This window comes from Giraffa tippelskirchi, chromosome 4 (assembly GCF_054371585.1).
Source record: "Giraffa tippelskirchi isolate mGirTip1 chromosome 4, T2T-mGirTip1v1.2.pri, whole genome shotgun sequence".
In the NCBI taxonomy this organism is placed as follows: domain Eukaryota; kingdom Metazoa; phylum Chordata; class Mammalia; order Artiodactyla; family Giraffidae; genus Giraffa; species Giraffa tippelskirchi.
In genome coordinates this window covers 190783352-190796117 of record NC_137278.1, presented here as the reverse complement: position 1 = coordinate 190796117, position 12766 = coordinate 190783352, and the positions used below count along the sequence as shown (strand labels likewise).

Sequence of the window (12766 nt, the reverse complement as noted above, 5' to 3'; positions counted from 1 at the left end):
AATACTTAAGTACAATGAATGACTCCCTTGCCTCCTTGCCTCACTTCTCGTAAACTTTCCTGCCTAGATTAACTTTTTCAGCCTGCTTGGATATGGTATATTTTACTAGATATCATTAGTGTATGAGATTATGTCAATGTTAAAAAAATCAATCTAAATTAAATATCAGTATCTACAGCACTGGGAATGTAGCAAATAACAGAGGAACATGATAATTAACAATACAAGCACAATCTAGTCCTTATTTCCGGGTGACAGGGTTGATGGGACAAGACCAGGCAAGATAGGAATGTTCTACACTTGCTTTCTTTAATTTCTTTAATCATTTTTGGAGACTCTCTTCCAGTTGATCTAAATCTCTCTGGCTCAGAGGTGTCCAGTAATTGAACACTGAATTCCAAGAGCTCTCTCTCTGGAGGCCTGTGAAAAGGGACAATCACTCTTCAGTCCTACAATACAATGCTTCCTCAATTGTGCCTCAAAATAGTTCTGGCCTTTTATAGCTGTCACATCACATTGTAAACTCTGAACTAAGTGAATTAACATGCTGTTTTCTCCATCTTCCAAACCATTAATAAAGATGAAACTGAAAAGGGGGAAAATGGACTGGAAATTCAAAAATATTTCCTTAACTTTGAAATCTACTTTACTTTTGAACTCCGAAGGGAATTATAACAGCCTGGTCACTTAATTAATTTAAAAAGAACCTTGATAAGGCACACTCCAATTGTGAAATGCAAAACCTTTCAGTGGCAGCCAGAGATGTGAGGGTGGAAGGTACAGTTCAAAGCCTCTAGAGTGTCGAGTCAAACCAGTCAAGCCTAAAGGAAATAAACCCTGACTATTCATTGGAAGGACTGATGCTGAAGCTGAAGCTCTAATATTTTGGCCCTCTGATGCTAAGAGCTGACTCATTAGAAAAGACCCCGATACTGGGAAAGATTGAAAGCAGGAGGAGAAGGGGGTGGCAGAGGACGAGATGGTTGGATGGCATCACCAACTCAATGGACATGAATTTGAGCAAACTCTGGGAGATAGTGAAGGACAGAGGAGCCTGGCAGTCCATGGGGTCACAGAATCGGACACAACCGAGTGACTGAACAATAAAAAAGTGGAGTAGAAACCCTCTCCTCCTTGGTTCTGACTGACTGCAATTCTACTCCAATCTCACTTTGTCCAAGATTAGGGAATAACCGAGTAAAAGCACTGTCTCCAGGCTTTCTTTCCCCTCATTAGGCCCAGGGCAACTTTCAGTACATGAAACACAAAAAAATATCTGTACTGGTCTACACAATTTAGAAAGTACCTCATCACATAGTTCCTATGGTCCTTTAATAACGGCCCTTTCATTATGGATTATTGTATGTATTTTACAGAGCCGTAAATTAAGACTCAACGGTCCCAGCCCTTTGTAAGTTCATACTCAGAAGGTGGCAGGGCCAGGTTATAAAAATTGAGGGCTTCTGAGGGCAAAAGTCTGTGCTTTTCCATTTAAAATCACATCTTAGTCCCAGCCCACTGGACCGGTTCCTGATTTAGGAGTTGAGCTCTGAAATGGCCCCACATGTACTAGGACACGGGCTGCAAGGGCAGCCACATCTAAACTTTAATCCTGGATCTGCTCCTTACTAGCTGGGAGACTGCTGGAAAATTACATAAATGAGATTCAGTTTCCTAAGCCATAAACTGGGTATGTTAATAGTGCCAATGAAATAATATAATCGAAGTTGGTAGAGCGATGCCTGGGCCTTCACATAATAAGTGTTCAATAAATATTGATTTCACTTACTCCTGTAATTAACTGACTGTTCCTCCTCCACACATACACACCCTGCCTGGCATTTCTATGTCATCCTAGAGCTACAGTGAAGTGTCACTGGGTCTTCTAGTTTAGAAGTTAAAGTTAGTGCTGGGCTGACAAGGTGAGAATTACAATATGGTTTATTTGTATCTTTTAATGTTTCAATTACCCTTGTAAAGGAGAAAAAGCAAATAAAATACATAAAACTGCTCTGAGGATTAATATACGTGGTGTGCGCTATCCAATAACATTTCACGTAAAATTGGCAGGGCGAGAGTCGTTTTACTGTGAGTGAGAGGTTAGTTGAGAAATCTGAGTAATTATAGAAAAATTCGCTGGAATCTGTAACTCTGCCTTGGAGTATGTTCCTTCAATAATTCCCCCCAGATTGGAGCTGAAAGAAGTGTTAGTCGTTGCCTATTCCAATATCCTTACAAAAAAGTATTAATGTCCTTTAGAGAGATGGTGACTGGCCCAAGGGCTTTCAGCTTGTTCAGGACCAAACTAGCTTCCTATCTTCTAGCCAGCGGTTTGTTTTCAAGGTGACATTTTATTTTCCAATCCCTTGCTCTCACAGTCCCTGCAAAAAAATATGGAGTATGAGCTCACAAAAGACCTCATCTAATTGAAATCTTGGCCTCACCTCACCCGGTCTTATATCATATGGAAGGCTTTTGACACATAAGTGACGATGGAGAGTGAGGTACAGGTTCCTATGGGGAAGGGTGGGGGATAGGTTAGGGTCAGAATAGCTTGATTTGGCAAAGCCTCTGAAAAGTAATGTGAAGGCAGAAAACCTTTTTTTTTTTTTTTGGTAGCACTGAGATCCATTCTTGAAGATAATTCGAAATAAATAGGTATTTGAATGATATCCAGAACTAGACGTTATTAAAGCAGGAAGCAGCTTCATAGATCAGCTAGTCAAAATGCCTTCTTCTATGGATGAAGGCTGAGTGCCAAAGAACTGATGCTTTCGAATTGCGGTGCTGGAGAAGACTCTTGAGAGTCCCTTGGACAGCAAGGAGATTAAACCAGCCAATCCGAAAGGAAATCAACCCTGAATATTCACTGGAAGGACTGATGCTGAAGCTGAAGCTCCAATATTTTGGCCACCTGATGCTAAGAGCTGATTCATTGGAAAAGACCCTGATGCTGGGAAAGATTGAGGGCAGGAGGAGAAGGAGGTGGCAGGGGATAAGATGGTTAGATAGTATCACTGACTCAATGGACATGAATTTAGGCAAACTCCGGGAGATAGTGAAGGTCAGGTGAGACTGGCGTGCTGCTATCCACGAGGTCAGGAAGAGCAGCACACAACTTAGCACTGAACAACAGCAATAGTGGATGAAGAGACGGGGCCCCAGCATGGAGCAAGCTTGTGCTAGGTTAAACGACAGAAAGTGGCAGGAGTGGGACTCACGTAGGATCCCTTGCTACCGGTCCGGCATTGTTATTTCTTTTTTAAATAGGGAATGATGCCTTCTTATTTTTGAGGGTGTTCTTCCGTTTCCATGTTGGAGAAAGATCAGTTCTGAGGTCCCCACAATGAAATCCCTGGCTGAGGGAAGCTCCTGGCAAACCAGCTCCTGACTGAGAGAGCCTGGCCTGTACCTGTTCCTCATTTCCTCTACTTGTCCTTGCATCCATATTCTTCACACCTGCAAGCCCATCACTCACCCAAGAAGGCAGAAGGTGAGACAGTCCCATTGCTGCGTGACACCATGACGCTGATGCCAGTCTCTATGAAGGGCACGGAGAAATCGACCACCTCCGATCGTTCCTCGTTGATGGTCAGCGACCCCACTGCCATGTAGGCCCTCTTCATGACCACCTGAGGAAAAGGGTGTAAGAGTTAAGAGTGCCCAGGAAGGTGAGGGGTCAACATGGGGAAAATATTCGGGGCCCTAGAGTGCTTCCCTTTGTATAGTGGGAACAGTACATTTCATTTACAGTCATCCCTCAGGACACTAGTACCTGCCGTGGATACCAACACCTGAGGTTCTTTAAGTCCCACAGTCAGCCCTCCTTATCTTCAGATTCCACCAACTGCTGCTTGTAAACACAGGACAGGATCTGTGGTTGGTTGAATCCCAACATGCAAAACCTACAGGTAAGGAGGGCCGATGGTGTATTTATTGAGAAAAATCCATGTATAAATGGAACCACACCGTTTAAACCTATGTCGTTCAAGAGTCAACTGTACAATTTTATATTTTCTAGATAGCTGGGGGGTGGGGAGGTTCCCTGGTGGCTCAGTGCTAAAGAATTCGCCTGCCAATGCAGGAGACAGGAGTTCGATCCCTGGGTCGGGAAGATACCCTGGAGAAGGAAAATGGCAACCCACTCCAGTATTCTTGCCTGGGAAATTCCATGGACAGAGGAGCCTGGCGGGCTACAGTCCATAGGGAAGCAAAAGAGTTAGACATGACTGAGCGGCTAAACAACAGCGGGAAGCTGCTGTATAGTGCAGGGAGCTCAGCTCAGTGCTCTGTGATCACCTGGAGGGGTGGGATGGAGGGTGAGAGGGAGGCAGAAGAGAGAGGGGATATACATTTACATATAACTGATTCATGATGTTATACAGCAGAAATGAACACAATATTGTAAAAGCAGTTATACTCCAATAAAAAATGCTGATTGTGAAATAAGCATTTTTTATATTAGATGAAATAAATGAAACATGGAAATGGCCCTTAACTCCTGACACTCACCTCTCCAATCATACCATTCCAGGTTCCATTGATTTTCTTCCCATGCTTGCCGTTGGTAACCAGGTAAAGATCATAGGTGAACTTCACAGATTTAGAAATTTTCTTAAGGATATCAATACAGAACCCCTTGCAGCACTTTTTGATGTAACCTGGCTCCTCATCTGTTTTATTTCTAACCGGGTAAAGAAACAAACAAACACCAGGCTTTTATACAAGAGGCAAAATATTACCCTTTGCCATTAAAACTCCAACCACAAAGCGGGCACCCCTTCACAGCTCAGCACAATTAATATCAGGCCTGAGTGAGGAAATAAATCAGAACACAGAACTAAAATAATCTCATTATCTCATCACACTGGACCATGTTTTCTCATAATTTTCAATGCTCCTTTGAAGTATAAAATGCATCAGGAAAGTACAGATATCCGACGGGTTCAGCTAGATGAATTTTCATACATGGAACTCAACCATTTAACCAGAACCCAAATCCAGATACAGAAGAGTTACCAGCACCTTAAGGCCTCTTGATCTCCCTTCCAGACTCTTTCCACCCTCGCCAAAAATGAACCATTATCCTGACTTCTAACAACATAAGATTAGTTTTATCTATTTCCCAAAATGTTTCTAAATCTTACAATGTCAAGACATGCTGACCGAAAAAAAATATCTTTCAAAGCCAAAGTAAATTTAAATCTCTATGAACTTGAATCTCATGGAGACCCAGGCAAAGCCTCAGAAATCATAACAGGTTTAGCAGCAATCCTCCTGGGTCATGATCTGGATAGAACTAGATGCCAGACCACAGGGCTGCCAGAAACCCCATCACTCAACAGTAACAGGATTCAGACATGGCGCCCAATCGATTCTGTGTCTCGGATCCCAGCCTGGTGCCAACGGCTGGGGCCAATCTGACTGTCCCAGGCCCCACTCCCTCCCCAGAGCCCTGGGGAAGGTGACATACTCAGAGATGATGCGCTTTTGGCAGGGGACCGTGTTCCTCATGCAGGTTCCACTCAGAGGGTCCACGCTCTCCACAATGACGAATGGGGCTTCCTCCAGTGTTACGATGCTCAGGTGGTCATCCTCCTGTTCTTCCGTCTCAGGACACATTCGGGGCCACACATAGTACTTCATCTGCAGGGACTTGTCTTTCCACTTCCCTACCTGCACAGGGATAAAGGAAAGACTCAGAAACCACTGGCAGAGACAGGGTGGCCTCTCCTGGCATCACCCAGGCAGCTGCTAAACGAAGGTCAAAGATGCTGGCTTTGTCCATAGTAGAGAGATGGATCCTCCTTAGACCATGTGCTCAGGATGAGAATACTGTGTCTGGATCTAAGGAAGGCAGGATATTCATTTACTCACCCATGTACCAAATGTGAAAAGAGGGCCTACTATGTGCCGGGCACACTGCTAAGTCCCGGGGCTCAAAGAAGCCCTGCCCTTCATCAAGCTCACATGGAGTGAAGGAGTCGAAGTGTAATCAAATGTTTATGGTGCCCAGTGACAAGTGCAAAAACTGGTGTCTGTCCCAGTGCTTGGAGGAGGCCGGAGCTACCTGCCTGGAATGCCTGGCAGCGTTTTCTCCTTAACTATAGTGAGGAGTGGGATGATGAGAGCAGAGAGTAGCTCTGGAAAGGTCAACAGAGTGACTGGAGCAAATAATCCAGAAGGATGTGTTTTGGCCTGTGCCAGAGGTCCAGGGGGAAGCCATGTGGACAACTGGGTGGATCTGAATTGGAATAAAACGGTGAGTCAGGATGAAAGACTAGAGTACAGCTTGCCTGGAGAAGAGTGTGGTCAAGGGGGTGATGAATGTCACAGGTCAGCACAGACATGCACCTGCTGGACTGGGTGGGCACCCCAGGGGGAATCAGAGAGGTCTCTCTGTGAGCTGTCACATGTGGCCACATGGGCCGTGTGCCCCCATGTCACACACTCCAGGGTGCCCCTGGCATCAGGCATATGGTGGCCCCACTGCCAGGCGCTGGGAGAAACGTGTGGGCTCCATTCCTTTTTAAAAGAGCCGTTCATTCCCGTTTTTATAATAGAATCTGCACGCCTTATTGGTAAGGTTCTTGCTCTCACTCTATCATTGAGTTTACTGAAGAAAAAGGAAACACCTTTTAATTTTTATAACCAAACATCTTCAATTAGCACCAGGAATTATAGATGGCAAGTTCCTGCATTTTCTCAGTCTATAATTTGCTCTAAGCAGCAAAGCAAATTAGTAGCGCAGGTGAGGCTCCAAAACTACAGAACGACTTAATTTACGAACCTCGAAAACCAACAAGGAGCAATAAGTGGGCAGGACTGCATACACTTCCAGGCAAACAGGCTTAGATTTCCACATTAATACAAAACTCAACGTCACTTCTTTGTTTCTGCATTTGTCTACACCTCAGTTTCTATCTAGTGCCTCCCTAGGTGCGTCTATACCTCCCCCCAAAATGTGGGTACGTGTCTGGTGGGTATTGCCTACTTTCATGCCCAAGTTAGGCTGTGCAGCCACCGCCTCTGTTCTCCTGTGTCACTCTAGCATGGGCAGTGGCTTGGTGGCCTGGCTTCTCTTGTTTGGCATTAACCTTGATACGAGTTTTCTTCCAAGCGTGTCAGCCATATTGCACATCTGTTCAGAATTAGGCCTTGAAGCAAACATGGTTTCCCTTTACACATCTAGTCTCTTCCATTCTGCTGGTCCTGACTTTGGTGAAAGTTTATTTTTCTTCATACTGCTAAGACTATTTATTTCTAAAACAAAAATGTCCATGTGGAGATCTTAATAATGTCTTTTGTGTGTGATATGGGGGAGGTGGGGCTTGGAGAAGGGAGGCCCCAGCCCTGGGGGGCCAATGACATTGGGTCATGGCCCTATCCAAGCAGCCCTAGTTACCCCAGTGGCCAAATTGACATTTTCTGCATGTTCTATTATGTGAACAAGATTGGGAAGCCCCAAAGTAACTATTTTTCTTTTTTAACTGCTACTTTGTTACCCCAATAGTCTGACTGAATTTTCTTCTTTAAACCCAAATATATTCTCTTCCATCTTTATTGCTAGCCAAATGGTCTGGAAGCCTATTCTGGAATCACTGTGGCAACACCAAACCTCACGTAACGTGTTGCTCGCATCCACTGTGGACACTGCTGCCAGATGGATCTTCTTAAAACATCGTATCATCATATAATTCCTATTCAAAAATTTCAACAACCTTCCACAACTCTCAGGATTGTGTCCAGGCTTCTCACCTAAATGGTAGAGGTTTGGGCATTGAGTCTAATCTATCTTGGTACCATTAACTTCACTATTTTGAAACATACATCTTTTGTTAAAATCAGAAAAGGAAGTCAGTTTAGGAAGTTCACATAGGTTAATCAGGAACAGGTTTCAACAAGTTGGCTGCATTTTCCTTTCTGACAGCTTTGCCGTATCAGTGAAAGAAAAATGCTGCAGACATAGCATGCTGGCAAGTTTCTTCATGAAACTTGTGAACAAAAGGGAATATAATACAGATCCTTATATACTTGATAGATTTGAAAGGAGTTTAAAATCTATACCCAAAGAGAAAAGAAAAATACAAGATCACTTAATGAATCAGTGCCAACACAGAAAGGTCTCTAGCAACATGTCTGGAGACTGTTTTTTAGAAGTGGCTGTATAGTGTTTCAGAAAACAAAATAAAAGTCATGCTCACCCAATTGCAGATAACACAAACTAGAATGGATAGAAGATAGACTGCAATGCAGAATTAAGGTAGGAAGCAACACAAATTCACTGGAAGAATGTATTGAATGAAATGGAACAAAATTCAACAGTATTTATACTAATGTCTAGCATTTAGATTTTTTAAAGCACCTGTACAGTACTGAAAAAGGGCTATTTCAAGGAACAGCAGTCTACACAAGCTATTGCCATGAAAAATGGCGTATTTCCAGACTTTAGAGCATTCAGCACACAGGGAGAGGGGAGGGAGTAGGTGATCCTACCCTGCTCTGTGTTCATCATATCACAGCTGGAGAGCTAGGTTCTGATCCTGCAGTTCTCTGATCCATCGGTTTTTATTTACTATCTCATTCTCATTTCCCCAGCAATCATGTGCTCACAGGGTCTCTTCTAGCACTCTTTTTCCCACCTTCCTGTCAAGCTCACTGGATCACATCTGTGCTTCACTTCAATGCAACACAACTGACATCAACTGCACATCAGTTCTGTGCCAGGCACTGAGTTATGTGCTAGAGAAAACAACACCAAGCAATGCTTACTGAGGGCTTAGTATGTGCTGGGTACCAAACACATGCAGGAATCTCATGAATTGTCACAGTGACCTTGTGAGATGGAGGCTGCAATTTAAAGTCTAATTTTACAGGTGAGATCAGAGGGTTCTGATGATTTGCTCATGGTATCAAGGTAAGTGAGCACAGTGTTGGCTCTGAAGCTGACCAGCCTGACTGACTCCAGAGCCTGGGCTCCCACCCACTACCCTGAACTGCTTCTCGGAAAATGAAGGAGTAAGACATGGTCCTTAGTCCTTCAAGGACAATCTCCTGGGGAAAGACACTGTGCTAAGTCCTTTCAGTCATGTCTGACTCTTTGCAACCCTATGGATTGCAGCCCGCCAGTCTCCTCTGTCCACAGGATTCTTCAAGCAAGAACACTGGAGTGGGTTGCCATGCCCTCTTCCAGGGGATCTTACTAACCCAAGGATCAAACCTGTGTCTCTTATGTCTCCTGCATTGGCAGGCGGGTTCTATACCATTAGCATCATCTGGGAAAGACACTCAGTCAGTTAAGTCACTCAGTCATGTCCAAATCTTTGCGACCCCATGGACTGCAGCACGCCAGACTTCCCTGTCCATCACCAACTCCCAGAGCTTGCTTAAACTCATGTCCATTGAGTCGGTGATGCCATCCAATCATCTCATCCTCTGTCGTCCCCTTCTCCTCCTGTCTTCAATCTCTCCCAGCATCAGGGTCTTTTTCAATGAGTCAGTTCTTTGCATCAGGTGGCCAAAGTATTGGAGTTTCAGTTTTAGGATCAGTCCTTCCGATGAATATTCAGGACTGATTTCCTTGAGGATTGACTGGCTTTATCTCCTTGCAGTCAAAGGGACTCTCAAGAGTCTTCTCCAACACCACAATTCAGAAACATCAATTCTTTAGCACTCAGCCGTGTTTAGGGTCCAGCTCTTGCATCCATACATGACTACTGGAAAAATCATAGCTTTGACTAGACAGACCTTTGTCAGCAAAGTAGTCTCTGCTTTTTAATATGCTATCTAGGTTGGCCATGGCTTTTCTTCCAAGAAACAGGCGTCTTTTAATTTCATGGCTGCAATCACCATCTGCAGTGATTTTGGAGCCCCCAAAAATAAAGTCAGCCACTGTTTCCATTGTTTCCCCATCTATTTGCCATGAAGTGATGGGACCAGATGCCATGATCTTCGTTTTTTGAATGTTCAGTTTTAATCCAACTTTTTCACTCTCCTCAAGAGGCTCTTTAGTTCTTCACTTCTGCCATAAGGGTGGTGTCATCTGCATGTCTGAGGTTATTGGTATTTCTCCCAGCAATCTTGATTCCAGCTTGTGTTTCTTCCAGCCCAGGATTTCTCATGATGTACTCTGCATATAAGTTAAATAAGTAGGGTGACAATATACAGCCTTGACGTACTCCTTTCCAGATTTGGAACCAGCCTGTTGTTTCATGGCCAGTTCTAACTGTTGCTTCTTGATCTGCATACAGATTTCTCAAGAGGCAGGTCATGTGGTCTGGTATTCCCATCTCTTGAAGAATTTTCCACAGTCTGTTGTGATCCACACAGTCAAAGGTTTTGGTATAGTCAGTAAAGCAGAAGTAGATGTTTTTCTAGAACTCTCTTGCTTTTTCTATGGTCCAATGGATGTTGGCAATTTGATCTCTGGTTCCTCTGCCTTTTCTAAAACCAGCTTGAGCATCTGGAAGTTCACGGTTCACATACTGTGAAGCCTCACTTGGAGAATTTTGAGCACTACTTTGCTAATGTGTGAGATGAGTGCAACTGTGTGGTAGTTTGAACAATTTGGCATTGCCTTTCTTTGGGATTGGAATGAAAACTGACCTTTTCCAGTCCTGTGGCCACTGCTGAGGTTTCCAAGTTTGCTGGCATATTGAGTGCGGCACTTTCACAGCATCATCTTTTAGGATCTGAAATAGCTCAGCTGGAACTCCTTCACCTCCACTTGTTTTGTTTGTAGTGATGCTTCCTAAGGCTCACTTGACTTCACATTCCAGGATATCTGGCTCTAGGTGAGTGATCACACCATCGTGGTTATCTGGATCATGAAGATCTTTTTTGTATAGTTCTTCTGTGTATTCTTGCCACCTCTTCTTAATATCGTCTGCTTCTGTTAGGTCCATACCATTTCTGCCTTTTATTGTGCCCATCTTTGCATGAAATATTCCCTTGGTATCTCTAATTTTCTTGAAGAGATCTCTAGTCTTTCCCATTCTATTGTTTTCCTCTATTTCTTTGCATTGCTCACTGAGGAAGGCTTTCTTATCTCTCCTTTGCTATTCTTTGGAACTCTGCATTCAAATGGGTATATCTTTCTTTTTCTCCTTTGCCTTTAGCTTCTCTTCTTTTCTTAGCTATTTGTAAGGCCTCCTCAGACAACCATTTTGCCTTTTTGCATTTCTTTTTCTTGGAGATGGTCTTGATCACTGCCTCTTGTACAATGTCACGGACCTCTTCCATAGTTCATCAGGCACTCTGTCTATCAGATCTAGTCCCTTAAATCTATTTCTCACTTCCACTGTATAATCATAAGGGATTTGATTTAGGTCATACCTGAATGGTCTAGTGATTTTCCCTACTTTCTTCAATTTAAGTCTGAGTTTGGCAATAAAGAGTTCATGATCTGAGCCACAGTCCGCTCCCGGTCTTGTTTTTGCTGACTGTATAGAGCTTCTCCACCTTTGGCTACAGAGAATATAATCAATCTGATTTTGGTATTAACCATCTGGTGATGTCCATGTGTGGAGTCTTCTCTTGTGTTGTTGGAAGAGGGTGTTTGCTATGACCAGTGCGTTCTCTTGGCAAAACTGTGTTAGCTTTTGCCCTTCTTCATTTTGTACTTCAAGGACAAATTTGCCTGTTACTCCAGATATCTCTTGACTTCCTACTTTTGCATTCCAGTCCCCTATGATGAAAAGAACATCTTTTTGGGGTGATAGTTCTAGAAGGTCTTGTATATCTTCATAGAATCATTCAACTTCAGCTTCTTCAGCATTACTGGTTGGGGTATAGACTTGGATTACTGTGATACTGAATGGTTTGCCTTGGAAACGAACAGAGATCTGTCGTTTTTGAGATTACACTGAAGTACTGGATTTCAGACTCTTTTATTGACTATGAGGGCTACTGTAAGGGCTACTATGAGGGCTGCTGCTGCTGCTAAGTGGCTTCAGTCATGTCTGACTCTGTGCGACCCCACAGACGGCAGCCCACCAGGCTCTGCCGTCCCTGGGATTTTCCAGGCAAGAACACTGGAGTGGGTTGCCATTTCCTTCTCCAATGCATGAAAGTGAAAAGTAAAAGTGAAGCCGCTCAGTCGGGTCTGACTCTTCGCGACCCCATGGACTGCAGCCTACCAGGCTCCTCTGTCCATGGGATTTTCCAGGCAAGAGTACTGGAGTGGGTTGCCATTGCCTTCTCCATACTATGAGGGAGACACTAGCTATTGACAATAGTATCAAGTCAGGCTTTGCTAAGTACCCTAATAAAAGGTATTAAAAAATTACTCTGGGATTCAGAGTAGAAGTGACTATTTCTGAAAGCATCAGGGAATAGCTTGACCAGGAACTCCTTCTTAAAGCTGAGCCTTGAAATGGAAGTGATGGCTCAGTGGGTGAAGAGCAGTTTATCTGCTGAAATAAAAGCAAGAGCAAAGATGCAGATTCCTGCAGCTGCTCCATGTAGAGACCAGGGACGGCCCTTCACCCTTGAGAGGAGAGGAGTGTTGGTCTAGCTCAGTTCTCTTCCTTACAGATCCGCTCCCCTCACACAGAAGATCTCTGTTCCTCCTGACACCCAGATGGCCTGCACCCATCTCTTCCCAACTCATTGCTGGATGGCTTCAGGTTGGTGGTTTGAAACTGGCCATGGGCACCAAGAAATTGGGGATTCCTCTGCCCACTCCCAGCACACAGATATGCAAACACATGGGCTTCCAAGGTGGTTCAGTGGTAAAGAATCTGCTGCCAATACAGGAGACATAGGT

At 44.0% G+C, this 12766-nt stretch overlaps 1 protein-coding gene across 6 annotated transcripts in view; it reads right to left on the bottom strand.

The window, feature by feature from the left end:
* Nucleotides 1-12766, bottom strand: part of GRIN2B (glutamate ionotropic receptor NMDA type subunit 2B) — an 815960-nt gene that overhangs the window by 58928 nt on the left and 744266 nt on the right. For all 6 annotated transcript variants that reach the window (XM_081589234.1, XM_081589233.1, XM_081589232.1 and 3 more), the window contains 3 exons: nucleotides 5474-5676; nucleotides 4513-4684; nucleotides 3479-3632 (listed from right to left, as the gene is read on the bottom strand). In XM_081589234.1, coding sequence (XP_081445360.1) covers nucleotides 3479-3632; nucleotides 4513-4684; nucleotides 5474-5676 — 529 coding nt within the window. The remainder of the gene's footprint in view (nucleotides 1-3478; nucleotides 3633-4512; nucleotides 4685-5473; nucleotides 5677-12766) is intronic.